The 25,684-nt window shown below is 40.5% G+C and overlaps 1 protein-coding gene across 2 annotated transcripts in view; it reads right to left on the minus strand.

Moving 5' to 3' along the window:
* RNF17 (ring finger protein 17) overlaps positions 1-25,684 on the minus strand; it is a 3,936,714-nt gene that overhangs the window by 723,286 nt on the left and 3,187,744 nt on the right. For both annotated transcript variants that reach the window (XM_044073290.1, XM_044073289.1), the window contains 2 exons: positions 14,511-14,558; positions 5,489-5,605 (listed from right to left, as the gene is read on the minus strand). In XM_044073290.1, coding sequence (XP_043929225.1) covers positions 5,489-5,605; positions 14,511-14,558 — 165 coding nt within the window. The remainder of the gene's footprint in view (positions 1-5,488; positions 5,606-14,510; positions 14,559-25,684) is intronic.

The raw sequence follows: 25,684 nt of genomic DNA on the forward strand, positions 1-25,684 counted from the left end.
CATAACCATATTTGCAAATACTGGGGCGCATGATGCACCCATTGCCACTCCTCTACTTAGTATTCGCCCTCATAATATATAAAATTGTTATTTAACACTATTTCCATCATATCCATTATTAAGTTAATTCTATCCCATCCCAAATTTGAGTATTTTCTAAGACTGTTACAAAAATAGTCCAGTCCTTGTTCTTTGGGGATACATGAGAATAGGTCAACCACATCTATGGTTATATACGTTAACTTCTCCTCCCATTTATCTGATGTAAGTTGTGACAGGAATACCCATGAATCTTTAATAAGATGCTCTATATTCTTATATATAGGTTTGACCCAATGATCTATCACTACTCCTATATTGAAAGTTTTAGACTTACTTCCAGATATTATGGGACGAAAAGGAGGTCTAATAATATCTTTATGCCTATTATGGTTGCCAGAGTGGGAAATTCGATCTTCATAAATTTATATACTTCTTCAGTTATTCTACGATCCAATAAATACTCATCTAAGGCTAAATCAATTTTCCTGCAACTAATGTTTATTTCATTAATTCATGTAATTTCATAATTTCCTGTATCAATCAATATCTTTTGAATCTCATTAACATAATCAATTGCATTGTAAAGCACAATTCCTCCTCCCTCATCTGGTTTCATTATTCGAATACTTCTATTGTTCATTAGATCTACTAAACATTCCCTTTCTTTTATTGTTAAATTATCTATGAACTGTTGTCTTCTAATATCTCTATTATACTGATAAATACCAGAACAAATATTATTTTCAAAATTCTCTACCATTTTGTTCGATGGTGGTATAAATGTGCTCTTTTTCTTAAGCTTAACATTCTCATTCAATTGAACTTCATTTGTATCATTTTTATTGAATAACGAGCTTAAATTTAATTTTCTACAATACAATTTGATATCCACAATAGTGTCTGCTAAATTAAATTTAGTAGTAGGTATATATTTCATACCTTTTATAAAAAGTGTCAAGTTCTTCCTTAATACAGTAACTAGTATAGTTATATACTGTTAAATCCTTTACATGATGTAGAATATTTTGTTCCTCTTCTGTTACTGTTTTAGTTAAAGGACTTGTACGTTCACCATTGCCTATGCTGTCATCACAAATAATTGATGTTAAAGATTCATTCCTACTCTCTAATACTTTTTGTGTCGATTCACCCAATACTTTTGTTTTTTCACCGGGGCATAATATTGACCCCCTTGAAAATTCACCTACTCATCCTCTTGTGTTACACCATGTTCATCCCATTTGTTATACCTGTTTATACTTCGCTCTATATTCCATTTATATGCTTTATTCTCTTTATATTGTATAATGTCTCTATTTAATTTCTTATACTTCCTTTTAAATAATTTATCAGCTGTAGTCTCAGCATACTTAAATTGTTTATCATACAAAGTACGCCATTGTTCAAACAATAGGTCTGACACTATATTATTGTTCAGTTTTTCTATTTCTAACACTGTTCTACTAAGTTTCTCATAATTCTTTTTAACCAATGCTTTCATATAACTTATACCAAATGAAATAAATAAAACATTAAATTCCTTCTTTGTGTCAGAATCTAAATTAATGTCCATGGGTACCTTAAAAAATCTTAATCCCATCGGTACTATTTCCAAAGATATGCATTTGGTTAAATAAGCATTATCAACTTTAATTGTTTTTACTACCTGCAACAAATTACCCAATTCAAAAATCATTTCCTTCAAGGTGCAATTCATAAACTTTTTTTCTTTCATATTGGGCACATATGTAATTCCACTCTTTTCTGTCATTTTAAATTCAATATTACTAGTTAAGAAGTTATCCAATTTAATTTGACCATTGTCACTCATATTAATACGTTCATTTATACATCTTGGACTTAATGATTTGTTTACAGTACCTTTAGATAAATAGTTATTAGTTTTAGTCGTAGCAGCATATGTCTTAGCTGGTAACTGTCATTTAGGGCGAGCTCCTAAACGCTCGCTGTCATCATCCTGCTGAAATAATGAAAAATCAAATGTAAATTCTTTCTCTGAAGTCACACTGACATTTGCGTTATCTTGACTCGTGTTAGCCAAATTGTGTAATAGTCCCTGGCCAAGCATACCGGGTTCTCCTTGACCATTAGATATAGTCTGCTGTGTAACTCTTAGAATCTAAACTCAAAGGATCATGAGCATTGCGTATTTCCTTTCTGTTCGTTCCGCCTGCATGTAGCAGTCCAACTGCTTCACCCAGTCGAGCTACTTCCTCACGTAATGATCGGACCTCCGATTTTAAACAGGCAAACTCTTCCTTATTCAATGTAGTATCTACTGCCTTGCTAGACTTCTCCATAGCTAAACCAACAACGTAAATCTTCCGAACAAGGTAGGCAACACCAAAAAGCGAAATAAAGACGGTTTACCTCACCGTCCCAGCTAGCTCTGAGAATCAGCATGCAAGCTATACTCGAATAAGGCGAAAAACAATATAGTTCCTCAAAAATATTTTTAACTGTTTATTGAAGCTTACAGAAAGCTTACAAATAAAAGAATTTGTAAAATTCAAATTGCAATACTGCTAAGCGCTTTCATTTGCTTACCGCAAACTTCTTCAGAACAGCTGTTATGTATGTAGGTATGTAATGTGAAAGCTATATTAAGTAAAAAAGAAAGCATCTGGCAAGTTTTAACAGATGCAGCAAAAGACCCAGGTATCAACGAATATATTTCTATAAAACCTTTTTTAATGTTGCGTTGATACCTTAAAATTCATATGCTGTATGAGTTGATTAGGTTTGTGTATATATAATGTTTTAATCACATGAATTTCTTCTTAGGGTGTGTTTTAGGTATATTATTAGTATGAATTATATACATTCCTATTTTATAGTATTTTAACTACATTAGTCATTTTAAATATGTTATATATGGCTGTATTTATTGTATATAGTAGTGAGTAAAGAGTTATGCATTTATGTTTTCAACAAATGAGCACTGGTACTTTAAATGAAAATCAGTACTTGTTATGACGCCAAAAAGATTTTAAAAGGTCTGTGTATTGAACATAACAGCTGTTCTGAAGAAGTTTGCGGTTAGCAAATAAAAGCGCTTAACAGCAGTATTGCAATTTGAATTTTACAACTTCTTTTATTTGTAAGCTTTCTGTAAGCTTCAGTAAACAGTTAAAAATATTTTTGAGAAGCTATATTATTTTTCGCCTTATTCGAGTATAGCCTGCACGCTGATTTTCAGAGCTAGCTGGGACGGTGAGGTAAACCATCTTTATTTCGCTTTTTGGTGTTGCCTACCTTGTTTGGAAACTTTAAAAAAGGGGTACTCTAACTTAAAGCCTCTACAAAATCTTGCACGTGAAAATCATCAGCCCTAGCAATAAAAACAAGTCATCTGCAAACCTTGTGTAAAAAAGAATATTTCCAAAAAATGGAATGTTTGGTAAAACTTAAAAATCCCACTAACCTAGAACAAGGTTAGCATATGTGGGCCCTACAGTAACACCCATAGAAACTCCTTTCAATTGTTTAAAGAAGTTTCCATTAAACATAAAAAAATGCATTTTCTAATAAAATGTCCAACAAACACATATAAGTTGTAATATTGTTATTACTTAAATCAGTGTGTTTGCAAAAAAAAAACATGTAACATACTCTACACCCACATCCTGCGGTATGCAAGTAAAAAGAGATACCACATCAACAGTAAATAAAACCAAATTACCAAAACTGATTCACCATGGAGACTGTGGGACTTTTCCTTTAGCCCAGGCCCGGAAACATCTCCAAGTATAGCTAGTATCTTCCTCTATGTTGGACTAGAGATATTAGATGAACAGTTGAACAATGCAAGCCCCTGTGCAGCAAAATAACTCATATGCTTAAAGATTTGGCCTAGTTTTTTTCTGGTGGCAAAATTTAGCAATATTTATGACTTAGGCTCAACCAAAATTATCACATGGATGTCAGCAGTGGGATGCTTGACTACTTGATATGGCTACTCAAATAGCCTATTTTAGGTTTAACTGGAAAGAACCAGGGTGCCTCCAGTCTGCTGTGATAATATGCCTAATGACAGTTTCCAAGGAAAAGATAACCCCAGGTTCTCCAGTTTCCCCCCAAATTCTGCTGTTTGCTTTTGGGGGACGAAAAGTGTTAACTGGTCAACATAAATTACTTCATTAACCTGAAGACATCAGTTAAGCAGGGGACATCTAGATGGGATCAGACAAAACGGTCCTATTTCCACTGTGCGTCTCAGACTCAGAGTCAGTAAAGATTCTCTGATTTCTAAAGGACTGGGCAGGCAAGGGAGATCCAGAATCACACTACACAATAGTGTGAGCTTGTACAAGGATGATTATATTACAGAACAGTGCCAGGTGTGGGGTAGGCAACAAAAACTGGTGTTAGACTGCACTCTTACAAAAGACAATACAGCATAAGGAGCATTATGCAACACTGCTATTGAAGGTTTCAGGCCAAATTCCCTAATAGTGCAACCCTGCATGCATGCCTCAAGCTCCTATAGAAAATCAAAACAAATGCTTTAAAACCAACCTTCAGGTACAAGCACCAACACAGGCTGACCAGGTGGGACTTTGCTGGCTCACATGATCCTGTGTGGGCAGGTCCCAGGAGAGTAGCCCTTAGTTCAAAGTACTGCACATTCATGCTCAGATAACTCAAGGAACTAATCTCCAGCAAGAGAATTAACCACTCACTGATGATCTCCAGTGGATCCAGACCATGTCGGTTCAGGAAACTTGAGATACACCCCCCCAGAGTGGCAGCCAAAAGCACATACAGAGCCACATCTCTGACCGACTTCAGGTATAAAGGTAAAAAAGCTTACCATCTGAAGGATTCAAGTTGCCAGCTAAACACTGGACTCACCTCAAGGAGGTAAAATCCAGGACCTGACTACCGAGTGCTTGTTCTTGTGGCAATGATTCAAAAAAGTAATGGGAATACAAAGAGGACCCTCCCAACATGAAAAGCTATCAACAGGTTTCTTCTTTGTGAGGTGGGCTAGCAATTCTTCCTGCCTTTGACTTCAAGAACAGGGTAGTTATCTGCCACATTTGGCAATTATCCTCATTGAGCACTTCTCCAAGATAGTACAGGTATTGCTAGTGTGGATCTTGTCTAGTAAACTGACAGCCACACAGGATACAATGATTAGCCATGCAATTCAAAATTTAATCAACAACTAGGATTTCAATCCAAAATGTGTGAGCAGAAAAAAAAATGGCAGTCTCTGTGAATGAGTGAGCTAAATTAGCTGGTGCATTAATTTGTGCCACTTGTTGGCTGAGTACATGGACATCCCTGAATGCAAGATTTTGTTGCAAAAATAAAACATTAAAAATGGTAGACAAGTTATAAACAACCAAAACCCATCAAGAAACTCCCCTGGTATCAGGATCAATTACTAACAGCAGCATAGGATATATAAAATAAATACCTCATTAGGTGTTTCAATATGCTTCACTGTTACCGAAAAAAATTCTCCAGGATAAGGCAGAGAAGGTAAGCCAAAATGAATTAAAGGTTGAATGCCCACATTTGGCGAATGTAAACCCTATTAGAAAAAGAAATACATACTAGTAATCTGAATACTTATGCCATAATATTGCAATATACAGAAAATAATAGCTGTCAGTACACTTCCCAAAATAAGTAAACCTACGTGGAGAAGCAAATTTAATAGCAAATTCCACCTTATCTGTCTCAACTCCTTGGTAGATACTGCAAAAAAAAACAGTGGCCTCCTCCCTGTATGTATAAATGCAGGTCTTGTGATGGAAGATAATGGCATGAGTAATGCTCATGGCTGTGCTATTAATCATACATATGATTTCTAAAGCTGACTAGTGCACAGAAAACTACACTACGTGACCAAATTACTAGTGGCACTAAAAATGAAACAGGACACGCACCTTCCAGCTCCCTTCTTAAGGGGCAAAAATAAATGACCCTCTGTGGCAGAATTCTGTAATGCAGTTCACTCATGTCTACAGATTTTACACAGTCTCTCTGAAAATATGCTTATATTTTTTCATCACTTTTGTCTCTCTGTTTTACAAATGTGTGTTTGTGGGCAGTATCCCACACTCCTACTGGAAATGAGATGAGTTGTGTGCTATCTGGCATTCACATTTTATGCTAATCAGATATCCAGATTTTTCGCTGAATGTATCGACATTTCAAGGCTCTTTGCTCTTATTTTCATTGTCTGCAGATTGAGAGGTATAGCTGTACGAGAAGGAGAATGATGGACAGGATGTAAGAGAAAAATATCAAGGACTCATACATATTTTTCTGGCATCCCCTTCCAAAGATCTTTCTACAGTGAAAGATACCACCACTTATGCTCTCCTACCAGGGTTGCCAGATTTCCGACTGGCCAGGTAGGGACAAAGTAAAGACTAAACAAAAAAAAAAAAAGGGTCTTCCACGTCTTTAATACGAAACATCGCAGTTCCACATTACACAGAAGTAGCTCCGTTTTGATGGGCCCATATACCGGTATACGGGTCAATCAAAAACCGCTAAACACGGAGCTACTTCTGTTTAATGCAGAACTGCGATGTTCCGCATTAAACAGAAGTAGCTCTGTTTTGCGATGTTTTGATTGGCCCGTATACCGGTATACGGGCCAATTAAAAATCGCGAAACATGGAAATACTTCTGTTTAATGCGGAACATCGCAGTTCCGCATTAAACAGAAGTAGCTCTGTTTTGCGATGTTTTGATTGGCCCGTATGATACGGGCCAATCAAAAATCGCTAAACACAGAGCTTCGTTTAATGCTGAACTTCCACATTAAACACAAGAAGCTCCGTGTTTAGCGATTTTTGATTGGCCGGTATACGGGCCAATCAAAAAAAAAAAAAAAAAAGCGGAGGCTGCCCGGGATTTAAACTGGTAGGGCGGGACTCGGGATCAGGCTGCTGATCTCGGGACAGTCCTGCCCAAATAGGGACGTCTGGCAACCCTGTCTCCTACCCTTGCAGTTTGTCAGTGAATATATTTCATATTATTTTCTTTCATATTACAACTATATTAAGAAATGCAATCCGACAGCAAGTGGCACAAAATAAATGTCATTTTCCTACATGGCATAACTAAACCACAAAAAAAAACTTCAGAAATGCAAATCAACATTGCTGGCTGCCACCTGGAACAGGAAGATGAAAAAATGACTCATCGGTGTTATACCCTCAAACTGATTTCCTTATTTAAAAGCCTGGTGACTGCGTAAAAGTGCCAATCCAAGATGAAATCTTCAGAAACACGATTCAGGCACAGGCAAAAATCATGCAAAGTGAAAAACTGTAAAATACTTCCTAAACTGACCGTTCAAAAAATAGCAATTTTCACGTCACATCACAATCCCAAAGGCAAATTACTATTGTCCAAGTCTCACATGTTTCATGTGCACAAAGAAGGGTAGGGACAGATGAAATGTAAACCTGGATCTTAGTGTCCTTCCATAGCTTATTGTTAATGAAGACATGCCAAAGCAGTTTATGGAAAAAAAAAAAGACTACTGAAATGGATCTAGGGCAGAATCATACTTTTTGCTCTAAGACAGAAATGACTACTATGCACTTAAAGCAGCTATAGCAACCTCAGAGATTCCTCACAAAGAAAATACAGGGTGTAAACAACATGAACTACACAGACACACTAAAAGCCCTATCCCTTTATTCTGTCTCCTATAGACTAATAAGGGGTGACCTATCCCTGATCTACAAGGCATTCACAAATGCAGCTCTGATGGAGCTGCTACACATCCACAATTCAAACAGCACGAGAGTCACCTGATCTAGGGAGCTAAACTTAGTCAATGACTCAAACACAACATGCTGGAGAGACAGTTATGCGTCTCAGACTGACCTTTCTTTGAAACACGCTTTTTATTCACATTAAGCAGAGCCCTCTTCAAACACAGTTTGGATCAATGGATAGGGAATTGCAAATTCACACCTGGGGTAGTGCCTACTGTCCTTTATAGACAAGGGCAATCTGTAAAGTACTCAATGCACAGGCACAAATCCATGCCATCCCCTTCTCCCTAGAGGCAATATACTTGCTAAAATCAGGTTATATTGGCTAAGCCTGTAAGGTCCATTAAGCCGTTAGCCTAGTAAATCCTCCTATGATCTTATGCTAATAGAAATTACAGTTGTGTAAAATATTACCATAACAATAGATGCCCCTCTCTTCACTGTTGCAGTATTCTTAATTAAAGGGATTCCCTGCCATGGGTAGCTCAACGTCTAGCCAGTATACCAAAGCCTTAGAATTTTATAGATGTTGTACATCACTAATATGCTCCCTGCTCAAGGTGCAGGGGATAAAGCTGACGTGCACATGTACATACCTCAGAAATTAATAGCTCCAGGAGGAACAACAGTCCCAGGACGTAGGAGGAACAAGTGCATCCAGAAAGGAGAAAAAAAGGAAGAGAGTAAAACAGAAGGGGGGAGGAGGGAGGGAGGGAGCAAATACTGCAACAGTGAAGAGAATGACATCTACTGTTAAGATTTTACACAATTGTAATGTCCTTCCATATCACTGCTGCAGTATTCTTAACTAAATGGAGAGTACAAAAGCTCAACAGGAAACTTGGTAGTAGGAAGGCCGAGAACAACTCTCAAAGAAACCCATGCAGAATAGCTCTGGCAATGCCAGCTCTTATTCTGGAAACAACATCCAATTTGTAATGCTTAGCAAAGGTATGGACAGGGGTCCAATTAGCAGTCTGAAGGATGGAAGTGGCATCCAGTCTTTTGAAAAAAGCACCAGAGGAAGCTACAGCCCTGGCAGAGTGTGCCTTTACAGAGGCAGAAAGGTACTTCCCGATGAAAGGAGTAACAAAAATAAATGGCCTTAGAGATCTGTGAAGAAATTGTTTGCTTAAAAATAGCCAAACATAGAGATCTGGGATGAAAGGAAACATAAAGTTGCTCAGATTTGTGAATGGCCTTAGTTTTATCCAAATCATACTTTAGCCTCCTATGCAAATCCAAAGTGCGAAGAACCTTCTCACTCGTTGACCGCAGAGAAGGAAAAATGGAGGACAAATGAATAGACTGATTAAGAGACAATTCATTAACCACCTTGGGCATAAAAGAAGGATTAGTACGAGGAGACACCCTGTCCCTATGAAAAAATATTAAAGGAGGAACAGCCAAAAGAGCCTGGAGTTTAGATACTCTCTTAGCTGAAGTAAGAGCCAAAAGAACAGTCTTTCATGTACAATGCTGACAGAATCTGAAGCTCTAGGCTCAAAAGGAGTTTGGGTTAATTTTTCAAGAAAAAAATTAAGGTCCCAGGAAGATGGAATAGGCTTCCTGGGAGGTCTGATATGACAAATGCCTTTAAGAAATTGCTTGACCTTAAACATAGAGGCCAAAGGAAGATTTAATGGCAAACAAGTAGAAATAGATGAAAGATGAGCTTTGGAAGAAGAATATGCTAACCCAGCATGCAGAAAATTCACAAAAATAAGAGAGAACCAGAGGGATCTCAACAGAAAATGGGTCCTGGTTATGAGCAAGGTACCAAACTGAAAATCTCCTCCATTAGGACATATAGGATTTCCTGGTAGTGGGTTTCCTGGCCTCCTGTAGAACCCTAAGCACATCATCAGAGTAAAGGTGCCTTAAAGGGATCAAAACCCTATCATCCACAATGTCAGCTGAGGAGCGGACAAGTGAGGATGGATAAGAGAGCCCCTGTCTTGTGTAAGTAGGTCCACCTTGTGAGGTAACTAGTGGTGACTGACCTTGGCTAGTGCATAAGAAGAGGGGACCAGTGCTGTCTGGGCCAAAAGGGAGTCACCAACAACAGTCTTACTCAGTCTTGCAAAGGGCCTTTGGAATTAGAGGAAGGCATAGAAAAATGTCCCCTTGCAAAAAAAAGACAGGGCACTCACCTTCAAAACCAGAGGACTAAGGGACTCTGGTACAAAACAAAGGAAGTTTTCTGTTCAAAGGGGAGGCAAAAAGATCTATCTGAGAAGTACCCTCTGATGGGAAATGTCCAGAAACTTCTCAGTGAAGCATCCATTTGTGAGCCTGTGTTCTGGACTTGCTGAAAGAGTCTGCCACAATGTTTTTCTCTGAAGGAATATATACAGCCTTAAAAGTAACTTGATACTGGACAGCTGGATCCCAAACGTGATCAGCTAGACTACAAAGAATGTAGGACCATGCCCCCTCCCCCTTTGATTGCTGATGTACCACAACACTGTGGTATTGTCTGTAAAGCTTTTGCGAGGCCTTGGAAGAGAAAGGGAATAAAAGGTCTGAAGGGTGAAAAGAACTCTCATCTCCCTGATGTTGATGTGATCTGACCTCTGAAGAAGAGGCCAGAGACCCTGGACCTTGAGGGGAGGGAAATGAGGGAGGCTCCCCACCTGTACCTGAGGCATCCGAAAAAAGTGCCTGAGAGGGAACTGGGAGCTGAAAATTAAGTCTCGGGTTGAGAGACCTCTGATGAATCCACCACTGAAGCTAAAGCATGCTCGAGCTTGAGGCATGGAAGAAGAGGGTCCAGAAAATCTAGAGGATGACAATGTTGGAGCCGTACTGATTTTAGGAACTACTGAACCTTTTTCATGCAAAGCCTGGCAAAAGGAAGCAAAGGAATGGTGGAAGCCATGAAACTCCCTGGCTGTAGGTGAATTCCGAAGAAGAAGGGAATGAAAAAAGGTGATTGAGACAGGGAAGCCAGAAAGAGGATGATCTGGAGCCTGCAACCAAGAAACACATGATCCAGAGAAAGAAGCAGGACTGACTTCTGGAAATTTATTGTAAACCCCAGGGTTTGCAAGAGACAAGCAATATATTGGAGGTGCTGAAGCAAGGTCTCTGGGTGGAAGTCTGAATGAGTAGGTCGTCCAGATAAGGAAAGATTTGAACCCCTCTCATTCTACAAAAAGCAATCACAGGAGCAAGGCATTTGGTGAAAACCCTTGGGGCAGTAGAAAGGCCACAGGGCAAAGCAGAGAACTGAAAATGCAAGGAAAGAACAGAGAAATACAAACATTTTCTGAAATAGGGAAAAACTGGCATATGCAGATAAGCATCCTTGAGATCCACGGAGACCAGGAAAGCTTGGGGAAGAAAAAGAAGAGGAGGAAACAAGGGCTGCAGGAATAACATCTGAAAAGAAGGGATCTTCACAAAGGTGTTGAGCTGTAAAGGTGTACAAGGGGTCTCCAGGTGGTCCCTGCCTGACCAAATTTGCAGATGACTGCAAATTAGGAGCACTCATTGAAATCCCACACTGACACAAATGTTCTTCAGGAGGGGCTGACATAGACAAACAACTGGTCTCAAAGCCATGGACTAAAACTAAATGCCAAAAAATGCATAAAAGTATTCTTCGGGAAGTCATCCACCCCTGGTAACTGTCATATTAACAAGGGACTTAGGGACACACACAGAAAGTAATCTAGTCTTTGACCATCCCATGTTTACAGTAGTGAGGAAATCATTCTATGCTGCACAACTTATAAACAAAGGTATGGCATCCAAGTCCAAGGAAGTCATTATTTCACTGTATTCGGCATTCATCAGACCTATCATTTTGTACATTTCTCCCTTTGGTATGTACCTAACCAGGCATATCCAACAACTGGAAGGTCTACAGAGGTTCCTCACTAAAAGACAGGGCTTAAGTAAAATGTCCTATGCAGATCCTCTCAAGGCTCAATCTTCGCATTCTGTCTCCTACGGGCTTTTGAGGAGAGATCTATGCCTGACATACAGGGCATTGTCAGACCCTACGCTGATGGAGCTCCTGCATACCCACAAAACAAGCAGCACCAGAATTACCCATTCTAAGGACATGAACTTTGCCTGTGATATAAACAGGACCTGCTGGAGAGATCGTATGTATCCCAGAGATTACCCAGTACTGGAATAGACTCCCAATCCATGTGAAGCAGTGTTTCTCCCTAACCCAATTCAGGTGCAACTTGGACAACTGGATGGGGAACAGGAAATGCATCCCTGGTTTAGCACCTATGTTGCTAATGGACACAGGCAATCTGTAAATGGTTCCGGGCCCTAGCTTGTAAATGTTTCATCTCCCATGCAACTGCTTACATTTATCAAGGGTATCAGAACTTGTCAGAGATTTGGGATGCATGGCTAGGCTTAAAAAGGCCCTTGTGGTCATTAGCCAAGTAAACAGCTATGAACCTAGGCATAAGCCAAAGATTCTTTCCCAGAATTTAATTCCTCTTTAGAGGAGTCCTTCTGTCTGGGCCTCGAGTGGGGTACAGGACCAAGGGGGAGCAGGGACAGAAACTCCTTGGGGAGGCTTCAAGGCCATTAGTGCACTAAATAACCCCTGCTAAAATCCTGCCATTGACACTTGAGATCCTCAGGAGTAGGTTGAACATGCTTGTTTTTTTTATTTTCTTTTGAGGAACATCTACTCTAACCACCATAGGAATTTCACACCCTTGCCTACATTCAACTAACATAGTAGGAATCTTCTGCCTAACAAGTATCTGCTGAATCCCCCTTGGTCATTCAAATAATAAGTCGAGGTTCCCCCTCAACATCTGTAATAGACATTTGCAGAGCCTCCAAGAACGTGTGAGAAGTCAGATCCATGCCAGCCACTGACATGGTTGCAGAAGAAAAATCTGACAGAACAGCTGGGAGATCCTCTGGGCTTTCATCAGCCTCAAGAAAAAGACTTCCGGGGAGGGGGACAGCAGCCAAATCAGACCTAACTCTTTTGGTCTTTTTGTTGGCAGGTGGCTGACCTTCGGGACGGGAAGATTCCATCACAGCACCTTGCATTGAAAATTTAAGACATTGGTTCTCAAGGTAAAAAGACAAGGAGCAGAGATTACTACGTAGAGTTTTAGGGGCAAACAGAACAATGCATATGGTCATAAGAAGCACCCAAACACTGCTCATGATGATCCTTATGGGGAATCTGCCTCCCACACTCACATTTTATCTTTCTGGATGACATGTAAACTCACAACTGAAGTAGTAAGAAAAGATTGGAAGAAAGCCCATTGGGGCACTTATCTGAAGCATGGCTTGGTAACCAGCCCAGAGGAAGGAGTGTTCATACCAACAATCAATGATGGTGCTCAGACTGGTGGCAAAGAAGTTCTGAGGTATGTATGTGTATACGTCAACTTCATGCCTACTCCTTGAGCAGGCAAGCATATGCGTGATGTACAACGTCCCTAAAATCCTAAGGCTTTAGTATACTAGCCAAATGCTGGGCTAGCTACGGTAGAGAATCTCTTTAGGTAAGAATACTGCAGCAGTGATGTGGAAGGACATGTATTAAGCTTTCTCTAGGGAATGCCCTTTAATGGTAAGCAAGCTATCAAAGCTAGTCTTGGTCTTCTTGAGATTAGCCGAAAGCTTTTACTTTTCACTTAATATACCCATTTGAACTGAACATCTGTGCAAATTGCCTTGTTTCTTGCACACTGAAGGGCTTAGAAACACTATATAAAGTTGGTAACTACTAATGTGCTACATACAATAGCTGGCTTGCTACTGCATATTAACGTACACAGCTAGTTATTTTCTAATAACTGTCATAAAAATAAGTGAGGCATTTTCCCAGGAGTCTCCATAGAAAGCTGATGCTGCCCTGCTGGACAAACCTGTTATCAAAAGAATAATATATAAACATACATATACATACATATCCATCCTCAACCCCTTTTTTCCATTTTGTACATGTGGCCGGGGTGTCACTTCAACAATGACAATCATCTCAAGTCAAGGTTTACACCACCGGGTGGCTAGCCCTGCCACAGTACTTTATCCGTACCACTCACTCGCACCTACAGCCAATTTAGCGAGTCCAGTCCACCTAATGCATGTCTTTGAAATGTGGGAGGAAACCAGAGTATCCACATGAAACGCACACAACCACACGGAGGGCATGCAGACGCCACACAAAAGGCATCCCAGCAGAGCATCGAACTAGGGAACCTCTTGCTGTGAGGCAACAACATTAACCACTGCACACACACACACACACACACACACACACACACACACACACACACACACACACACACACACACACACAGAAAACTCTAGTATGTGAGCAAACAAAGAGATCTACTACCAGTCTCCACATGTAGGCAATTGCTGGGAATAAAACAGGATGGGGCAATGACAAATGTGTCTTACCAAAATTTAGATCCTTGATGGGTACATCTTTTAACTAATACACAGAAAAGAATCCATAGTCTATGGCATATTCAGATAAATGCTTTAAATCAAGCATAAATGTATAAAAAATCTACATATAATGTCATTCACTGTCTCACTTGCATTGGTTACTATATGGTTTGGGCAACAAACAAACATTAAAAATAAGAAAAAACACATAAAAGTACAGCATGCACATTTTTTAGTAAAGTTAATGTTTGAACAATATGAATAAAAACTTTAATAAAAACATACACCTACTTCAAAATCAATCTCCCAGCTGTCTCCACACGTGTCTTCATTGCACCCCTGTTAACAAAGATAAAACAAATATACTTTATTAATGTCAAAAAATTATTTTAAATTTTGATACAGAACTACTAGGCATTTTAAAAAAAGCATTGCCATGTAAGGTACGTAATGGAACAGTAGATCTATAACAAGATTATACTGTATAACAATAAATCATAGCATTTAGGTTTACTCATCTCATGCATCTCCTTTCCTGCTAGACTTTAAAAGGGTAGTATTACTGTTCCTGCAAGGAATGTATGATTCCTGCTAAGCAAGGTAAAGGTGTATGTCTTGAGGTTCCTTTATTTAACCTGATGTTCTTTACTCTCTTCAATTCTTCAAGCTTGTAAGCCAGCAAAAGTATTATTTGTAGGCAAAATCCAGTACTAACTAGCATGTGTAACAGTGGACAACCAAAGAAACCTTTGTGGCTGTGTACAAAAGACCGTTTAGCAAATCTTCATAATACATTTTCAGTTATTCAAAATATAAGAATTTGCAGTATATACACCAGAAACAATGCCTGTTACTTGTGGTAAAGAAATCTCGGTAATGTCCAGTACTTCGGCATACAGGTATACAAATATGCATGTGCAATAAATAATCAAAACTGCAGTAAAGCTGTACTACCACGCAAGTAGCAAATACTAAGAAAATGTGTAACAATATAAAAACACACATCATAACAGTAAAAAAATGTCTGCCGGATTATAAATAAGATGAATTTAACTATAACACTTCCCAAAGTAAAAGGAAGGAGGGAACTTCTGCTTACTTTCTACAGTGACCTCTTCTGGAAGGGCTCCTATTATATACCCGAAGAGGCGTTTCATCGAACGCCTCTTCATCGACCGTTAAATAAGGAAAACATAAAACAGTGAACGGTCATATAAGTGATTTCTTTCTCTGGGAAAGAAATCACTTGGCCATCTCTGTTACTTTGCCCTTTTCCCCACTGTAGTGCTATCTGGGAGTTGGTATATTTAGTTAGGGGTGTGTGGAGGCACAGCCCCCCAAGTTGGGGGGGGGGTGTGGGTGGCTAAGCCCCCACTTTATACTGTTTGTAATGATGTGTTTTTTTTTGTTTAGGGTAAGCGATTTCGTTCCCAGGGAAAGAAATTGCTTATGTGCACATTTGTTGTTTTGTGTTTTCGTGGTTTGTGGGTCGATGAAGAGGTGTTCAAAGAAACACCTCTGAGTATCTCATATAGACTCTTCTGGAAGATCTACTTTTACAGTAAATACCTTAAATGACTATACTATCTTGTTCAGGCAGGATCACTGCAATAGTTTAAGACTCTGCTTTTCTAAAAGAAAGCCTTAAGAATGGACATGTACATAAAAAGGCAACATGGAAATTCCTGGATGGGATTTCTGATTCTCAGCCCTTATGCCACGGAACAACTAGTCACCATCCCCACAAGAGGAGATAACATACTAGATCTCATCATCACAAACATGGGGTCACGATGTTCAACACCGGAAGTATACCCTTCACTGGTGAGATCAGACCATAAACTAATCTCACTGGAAGTCCACATCCCGCCCCCACCTGAGATAAAAAAGACCACAGTGAAGAACTTCTCAAAAGCCGACTTCACACTTCTAAAGGCTAGTGTGGTCTCTTTTAAGGCCCCCGAGACTGCGGAAACCATTACTCAAGCCACTGAATCACTTACAAATGCCTTCTACCAGCACCTACAGGACTGCATGGATCAGGCAATCCCAAACAAAACAAAGACCCTTTGTACCAAAGGTAAGTGTCCAGTTTGATGGACCCCAGCCATAAACAAGCTCTACAACAAAAGGAGGAAGCTACTACAAGATAGAGCAAAATCCTTAAAAGGGAAAACACCCTTGATCATTATAAGTAAAAAATTAAGATCTCTCATAAAATCATCCAAGGCAAATTTTGAGAGAAAAGTCGCTAAGGACTCAAAGGACACTCATAAGGCCTTCTTTAGCTATGTTAGAAACCTGTGAGGAAACTCCCAGATATGCTCAGAATTAGTTCAAAATGATGTAAAAATTACTGAACCTACAGACACTGCCAACATACTGGCTGACAGGTTCACTGCAAACTTCTCCCCCCCTCCCCCCCAAAAGGTGAGATATCTATACCAGAGAATTATAGCCCCCCAAACATCTCTAACGCTCAGGTGAGAACTGCTCTCTCCAAGGCAAAAAACACAGCATCCATGGGACCAGATGGTGTCCCCGGATGTGTGCTCCACGAACTCAATGAGGAATTAAACCTGCAGTTAGGGCAGCTGTTTAATCTTAGCCTCACCTCAGGATACGTGCCTAAGGAGTGGCGTATGGCAACTGTGGTCCCACTTCACAAAGGAGGTGCCTCCACCGACCCGGGAAATTACCGTCCCATCAGCTTGACAAGCTTGATCTGCAAAGCTATGGAGAGGATCATAATGGAACTCATAAATAAAGACATAGGAGACTTGCAGACTTTGGATCCAACCCAGTTTGGCTTTGTCAAGGGCAGATCATGCCTTTTAAACCTGGTGGACTTTTTCAAAACAGTCACCAAGGCCATTGATGAGGGAAAGGCAGTCCACACAGCCTACCTCGACCTGGCAAAGGCTTTCGACACAATACCCCACTCAGGTATCATTGAAAAACTCATCAGCTTAAATGTAAACACATACGTCACAAGATGGGTTGCAAATTGGCTAAGTGACAGAACCCACAGGGTCAGAGTTGCTGGCGCCATGTCAGACTCAAAGCCTGTCACAAGTGGTGTCCCACAGGGCTCAGTCCTGGACCCTCTCCTGTTCGGCATCTACTTTTCAGAAGTACAAGCAAACACAGGAGGATTATGGCTGACAAAATTTGCAGATGACTGCAAACTAGGCGCCACAGTTGAGAACACATCTGACACAGATATCCTTCAGAAGGGTCTTATAGAAATGGAAAACTGGTGCCAGAACCATGGCCTAAAGTTAAACGCCAAAAAATGCATAGTCATACCCTTCGGGAAAAACAAGGTTACCCCTAGCGACCATATAGGCGGCAACCCACTAAGCACAGAAGAGGTCATCAGGGATCTGGGTACCCAGGTTGACAGTAACCTTTCATTTGATACTCACGTTGCCAAAGTAGTTAGGAAGACCTTCTACATTGCCCACCTGATCATTAAGGGATTCACATCTAGATCAAGGGAAGTCATCGTCCCCCTGTACTCATCACTCATCAGGCCAATGACTGAGTACAATGCCCCATTCGGAATGTATCTGACACGACACCTGCAGCAACTGGAAAGGCCCCAAAAGTTCCTCACCAAAAGGATAAAGGGTCTCAAAAATATGTCCTATGCTGCCCGACTGAAGGGACTTCAGCTCTACTCAGTCGCTTACCGTCTGCTCAGAGGTGACCTGTGCCTGACATACAAGGCCATGTCCAACCCAGAATTGATGAACATGCTTCACCTCAAAAAATCTAGATCCCTCAGAACTACACGGGTGGGAGACTTAAACCTTGACACGGTTATTAATAGGACGTGCTGGAGGGACAGATTCATCACCCAGAGACTACCTATGCTGTGGAACAAAATCCCGGTACATGTGAGGCAGAGCACCTCGCTGGCTTTGTTCAAGAGAAATCTTGACCAATGGATGGGAGATCGCAGATATACCCCAGGGGTTATCTCAGTGTCACTGCTTGACAGAGGCACAGCAAAATAATAGTATCCTCCAAACTAAAGGGGTGGCGAAAGCCACAAAACTCTGGCTAGGCTTATAAATGCCCTTGGGCAGATAGCCTAGTATGAACCTATGAACCTATACAAGGACACAACTGGCCTAGAAATAGTTAACATCTTAAATCAGCATAACAATGAACAGCTCCAAGCACTGACTGATGACAGTAGTTGGATTTAAAGATTAAATCTGACTTATTGCATGAGGATAAAAAAAGATGAGTATGACAATATTTTTGAAAAGGTGGACAAGAAACATAATATTGCTGACAGACAGGCAAAGAAAATTGTTTGAGATAATAATGACTACTCTAGAGGTACAGTACATCCACTGGCAAACTTTAACAAGAACACTGCTAATGCTGTCTCTTCCACCAGCACAACTCATGGAACGATCCTAGACAAAGGAATCATGACATTTCAACTGATAAACTCGATGATGAAAACAACATGAATGGGAGGCGAGGGTGGAAATGAAGATTTTTTTTTTTTTAGTGCATTTCGTCCTCAGGAGATTGGAATGGACAACCAAAGTGCGATAATATCTACAACAGCAGAACATCTGATGGGGAAGTACCAGAGGAGATGCCAACAACCAATGCATGGATGAGGTTATTGGATAAGGCAGAGCGGGGGCAGTAGGACTTGTGCAAAAAATGAATTTGCATTTGTATATGGTACAGAACAGCAACTTTGCTATGCTAAGTACAACTAATATGCCTAAACAAAAGAGCAACTTTAACCCAACCCCAGTTCACACTTATAACTTTTTGAAAATATGTGGGAGTTGGACTTGGGGGCTTTAACTGCCAGTAGGCATAATGTTTACTATTTTAACTTGACACATGGAGTGGTGTCATTGCTAAAAATCTTTTGTCTAGCAATAAAGAAATTAAGAGTTATGAAACCCAATAAAAGAGCACAGTGACTAAGTTGGGAGAATGTTAAATATTCTGATGGACGACAACAAATATGTTTTAGTATCCAGAAATGAGATAAATGCAGTGTACCACAAGAGTGATGTGCTCATTTCTGAGCTACTTTTTTTTTGGGGGGGGGGTCCATCTCACTGCATCTGGAGAAATTCCTTAGGGTGAAAGAACCTGTTACATATTATACTACATAAATTACAGACTTAAAAGTTTCTTTCAGGACAAACCACACACACTTAAAGACTCTTGGCACTTACTAAACAGACTCAAAGACGCTGAATTTATGGAATGTTATGGTAAGTACATACATTTTTTTATCTGATGATGTCAATTTTCATTCTTTCCTCAAATGTTGGGACAGAGTCCTTAGGTAATTAAATCCCAGATGGGCTCTAAGGAAGGATACTCCTGAGCACAGTTGAGCCAAAGGCTGCTCTTCCCCTAGAGACCAGATCCAGTTTGTAATGAGTGATAAAGGTATGAGGGTTTGTCCAAGTCACAGGCATACATATATCCTCTATGAAATCACTACACAGAAACACTGAAGAAGTTGCCATGGACCTACTTGAGTTGGCTCCTAGTGATTTTAAGGATAGACCCAACTTGTTTTAGATACATGATATGCAATCCATCAGCCATATGGCTAAAGTTAACTTTGCAATTTGTTTGCCCAATTTAAAATCTGCAAAGGACACAAATAATTGATTTGTCTTAATTTCTTTTGTCCTATGAAAGTAAAAATGTAATTGTCTGTGAGCATCCAATAACTGCAACATAAATTCACTTTTGTTTGCAAATTTAGGAAAGAAGACTGGCAAATGAATGGATTGATAGATACTGGATTCTGACACCATCTTAGGAAAAAAAGAAGCACTGGTACGTAATGTGACTATATCCTAAGGAAAGATCAAGTAGGGAGGTTTAGATGACAATGCTTGAAATTTTGAAATTCTTCTAGCAGAGGTAATGGCCACCAGAAAGATAGTTTTCCAGGTCGGGAACTTGAGTTCGCATTTAGCTGCTGGTTCAAAGTGAGAATGAATTAAGGTTGCCTGGAGTGCCAAGTTCAAATGCTCCGGTTTGGGGTCGGATCTTTATACGGAGGTCTCGGCAGGAGTGTGCCTCTCAAAAATGCTTTACAAAGTTTAGAAAAGGCCACAGAATAATTCTCAAACCCAATATGAAAGTCAGAGATTGCTGCTAACTAAGCTTTAATCGTCGAGGAGCTAAGCTCCCTCATTAAAAATTGTTGCCAAAAATTCAAGTATACTTATGTACAGGAGCTGAGAAGGGGGCCAGCAGATGAACCTTTTTCATTTACTTTTGCAAAGTTTTCTTGTGGAAGGCTTATGGGAAGATAAAAGAATATGATGGACAGGGTAAGACAGCACTGGCTGTCTGGCTATTAATGGAATGGGAGAAACCACTCTGTCAGCTTGAGGTTTGAGACATTCAGGTAAGTCATACCTGTTAAATCATACCTGTTGGGTGAGAAAAGAGGTCTGGAATTGGATCCAGAATCCAAGGTTGGTTAAGCAGATGAGGCCATAGGAAGTGGAACCAAATTTGCAGAGACCAGTAAGGTGCAATGAGGATAATTTTGCTCTTCAACCTGGCAGCTTCCTGCAAAATTTTGGAATTAGGGGAATTGGCAGCTGTACATAAGTAGACCGGGGGCCAACTGTGGAGTAGAGTATCCACACTGGATTACCCTGGATGAGATCACCCAACTCCCACACTGTGATGCTTCTCGACACAAGGGGGTAAGATCTGCTTCCTCCTTTGTTGATGTACCAAACTACTGACATATTGTCTGTTTGAACTGCAACTGTTGCTAAAGGGAGAGCAATCTGGAAGATCTGCAACACTAAGAGCACTGCTCTCATCTCTAGAACATTGATATGCAAATTGGCCTCTTCAGGGAACCAAGTGCCTTGGACTGTTTTCCCCAGGAAGTGCCCCCCCCCCAACCAGTCTGGGAAGTGTCTGTGGTCACTATGGCCTTGGGCTGAGGGAGAATGAAAGGAAGGCCTTGTAGAACCTCATCTGACTGAATACACCAGCATCATTATTTTTGTATGCCTGAGTGATTATTTATGCTGGTAAAAAATTGACCTCTGTGCTACTAACATCTACTGGAGAATTCTCATATGAAATCTTGCTAGAGGGACAAAGATTATAGCAGCTGACAATGAGCCCAAGGGTTGAAGGGTTAACAGTGCTGACATTTTAGTATTGCAAATTATTTTCCTGATCTGGAGTCTGACAGTCTGCACTCTTGAGAGAGGAACAGAATCTGTAACTAATATGGTGCTGAAGAATGCTCCTATGAATTCAAAGGTTTAAGGTGGTTGTAACTGAGACTTCTTGTAATTTATGGTTATCCCCAGATGAGAACAAGTCTGGATCACCTGATCTCTTGCTGTTATTAGTAGATGCCTGGTCAGGGTGGTAATAGGCCAGTCATCTAGATATGGAAACACTTGGAATCCCTGCAGTCTCAGGTGAGCCGCTACTACTGCCAGGCATTTGGTGAACACCATGGGGGCTGTGGTGAGGCCAAAGGTAGTGATCTGACCTGATACTGACTGGCTCCCAGCCAGAAGCATAAATACCTTCTGGATTCTGTTCATTTTTATGTGAGAGTATGCACACTGAAGGTCTATCCAGCACATCCAGTCATCCTTGCCCAGAAAGAGTAGAATGGACTGAAGCATGATCACCCGAAATTTTGTACATTGAAATGACTTGTTCAAGTTGCTGAGATCCAAAACTGGTCTGCAGTCCCCTGTTTTCTTTCAATGAAAAAGAATCTTGAGTAAGTCCCAGATGCTCTTTTTTCCTATCAGCTTTTGTATTTCTACTGCTGTTTCTTTCCTCTGATTGGGTGAAAAATTGGGAATTTTGCATACAGTTGGAGGTGGAAGGGAAAAGGGAATTATACAGCTTCTAGAAATAATCCTCTGCATCCAAATATCTCTTGTTACATCTAGCCAGGCACTCTGGTGCAGGGAAAGTCGACTCCCAATTACCTCCAAAGGGGGGACAGTCCGGCCTTCTTTCAGAACTGCTGATAGGGTCTGTCAGGAAAAAGAATCTCTGGACTCTTGGTTTTGAGGGCCTCCCCTGCTGCATGGACATAATTGTCCATTTGAGTTCCCCCCTCTGCCTCTGGGGGAATTATCTCCACTTGTATCTTAGAAAGGACTCAGGGATTTCCTGAACCACATTTGTTGTCCATCCTGATGATTCCCAGAAAAGGATCTTTGAGGGGTCAAAAATGTACACCCACTGCAGAGAGGGTCTTTACATCTTTTTCACACCTGGATAGTGTGTCCTTCACTTTTGGGTTAAACAAACTGCCATCAAAGGAAGCATCGACGAACGAGGACTTGAAAGGCTTCACAAATTCACACAACTCCATCCAGGTATGCTCCTTATGGAAATGATTGAACCTGCTGCCCTTGAGGCACCCTTGGCTGCATGCGAGATAAGCCTCATACAAGAATTTGAAATAGACTGAAGGGTAGCCAACTGAAAGGCTACAGAAGACTAAGCATCAACATTAGTGGTCCCCGAAAGCGATTTTGAAACCTCCTTGATCAAATCCCTTTGTAGTCTCATAAATAATTCAGTGACTGAGGACAAAGACTGCTGAAGCATAGACCCACTTCCCAAACCTGTCCATCGCTCTAGCCTACTCATTAGGGGGATTGACAGAGGAACTCTGATTAGCAAATTCCTTTTTGATGACCAGTGCCATGACCATAGCATCCATGTGAACACACTTTCTCCAAAATTTCTTCCTGACCGGTGGAGCAAGAATCCGATCTGGCCTCTTAGGGACTGGCTCATCTGAGTAAGGTTCCTTCCACTCCTACCTACAGAACAAATCAATGAGCTCATCGGCAGGTGGAATAACCCAGGAAGTAGATGGGCCAGCTCCAAAAGCTTCCAGGAAATGCTGATTCCTCCAGTGAAGGGTTGCTGGAGGATCAACCATCTCTCTGCTTAAGGATCTTGAGAATGTCTCCAAATGAGACATCTTCCGGAGGAGATTGCGTGGACCCTTCTCCTTTATCAAAGTCAGTAATCTCCAAGGCTGACTCTTGCAGAGTCCAAGTGCCTCTTGCACTCCCTCTTCTGTGGGACTTCCTCAGTGGGATGTTCCGGTGAAGTATCGGTAGAGACTGTACGACCTTGACAGCTGGTCTGAAGGCCTTGAGCTGGTTGTTCCTGTGGCATAGTAATTTTAAAAGTATTTCGGAGAATAGTGGAAGATGCAATCCATGTGGCCATGTTGAAGGGCACTATGAAGGGCGGCTATATGATAAAATCAGGGGCTATGCCAAGGGAGGCAGATTTAATTGTTTTACAGAGAGAGTGATTTATTTTGCTGTGTGCACACAATGCCAAGCTTTTTACATTGGCAAAACCAATAACGCTTTTAATAAGTGTATTTACCAGAATGTTTATAGCATCCAGCGAAATGACAACAAGAGTGCTTTAGCTAGGCACTCGGCTACCTGTGTGAGGTTTGATAAATTTATGTTCTTTGTTGTAGAACAAGTTGATTTGGCAGCATATTGTGGGGACTGGAAGAATAAGTTGTTGCATAAAGAAATGCTTTAGCAGTTGAGATTTAATGCTACTGTGCCACCAAGCTTAAACGAAACAGTTTCTATTGCCAGTGAGCTAAAAGAAAGATCATTAAAAATATAGGTTGTCTAAATGCAAGCTGGCAAAAGACAAGTTGAAGCAATGTACGTAAGAACATGTAATTGTTTGTTACTTTTGTAGTATGGCTTCTGCAAGCTCAGCATGTATATATGTAAATTATTTTTACCTATTTTCTTTATGATGTTTTATTTTGTAACCTTTTATTACACATCTATTCAAGGTGAATGATAGCCGAGTATGTAACTTTAAATGCAAGACTTGGCTTCATGACTTGTTTTCAATTAAGGGTGGGGTTTTGGTTATAAAAGCCTAGCTTGCTCTAAATGCAAAGGTTCTGATGATGTCTTTTACTTGCAAGACGAAAGCGCTGAACCTGTTTGATTATTTACAACAGCAGTTTGTTTTTAAACTTTTTTTAAGCTGTAAGACAATAAAAGCTTTGTGGAAACAAGTTCTGGTCCCTTGGAGAACCTGGTTTATTTTATACCTGTGGCAGAGAATGATGTGGCTCTAAGCGCAGAGACATCTGTGAACTAACTAGAGATCTGAAGGTGCTGGATCAGTCCATCCTGCTGGAAAAGAAAACACCATCTTCACTACCTCAAAGGCAGATCAGTCCAGAGAGAAGAAAGACAGTGCTTCTGAAAAGGCAGGCTTCTGGACCACCCGCTCTGCCCCAACAGCAACCCTTCCCCCCAAGGCAGAAGTCATTGTCATGCTATCCAATGCCAAAGCTCCGAGAGGCAGAGATAGCTCTGAAAACCTCAGAGTTGACTCCAATGCCTCGGACCTGACAAGACACCTTCAGCTCCAAGAGTCACCTGGATCCAAAGAAGTCAGAGCCAGTGCACTCAGAGAAGCCTTCATCCAAGCAGGACAGACCCAAAAGGTTTGGACCCAGGGACTCTGAAACAACTGGTGGGATCAGATTAGGAGCAGACAATGGTGGTTTAACAAATGGACAGACTCTCTGACCCGAGGGAGTAGGAGCTGGAAGAACACCCAACTGTGCTTGTGCTGAGAGGAATTGCCTCATCACTCTATGTACATCTCCCTCAGTTAGACTCCTAGAAAAACAAAATGTGGCAAGAGACATTGGCTTGGAATTATATCTCTCCAGGAAGGGAGAGAGAGAACCCTAGAAGGTACTGGATCCAATGTCAGAGAGTATCTTGTTCTCTGTAGTATCCTTGGATCCAAACAGCTTGAATTGAAGATTTTTTTTTTGGATCAAAAGAAGACAGGATCTGAGCAGACTTCAGATTCAGTCTTGCTTTTTTCTTCTGGGACTCCAAAGATGGTGCTGAAGAAGTAGATGGCCATGGAGACTTAGTCAAAGTCTCATTAACTTTAGTCTTAGGGGATCGAGCCCTAGAAATAGCCTCTCTAAATGGAGATGGAAGCAATCCCTTTAAAATTAATTTGTTTTTTTCTATCAGCTATGGCCCTAGGATTTAAATTTTTGGAGGTAACACAATCTACTTGAAGACGTTGAGGGCCTAAACAATAAACACAAATAATGGGCATTTGAAAGTGGTAATTTATGCGCACACATTTGATATTTCTTGATCCAGCAGGCCCTTTGTCAGACATGATGACTTTCAAGGGAAAATAGAAAAAAGATGAAAGTATTTTTTTTAAGTAAGAAAGGGGAAGGGAAATACCAACAATGTTATGAAGAACTACACGTGTGTACAATAGAAAAAAAATGATATTTCAGCTGGGATTTCATGAATAGGGCAATGGCAGCATTTGCATTCTCTGACAGAATAATAAAAGTTAACAAGGAAGACATATGGATGATTAGCAGCAAGCAT

Source organism: Protopterus annectens, chromosome 5.part1 (genome assembly GCF_019279795.1).
Source record: "Protopterus annectens isolate FY-2018-M chromosome 5.part1, PAN1.0, whole genome shotgun sequence".
Taxonomy (NCBI): Eukaryota; Metazoa; Chordata; order Ceratodontiformes; family Protopteridae; genus Protopterus; species Protopterus annectens.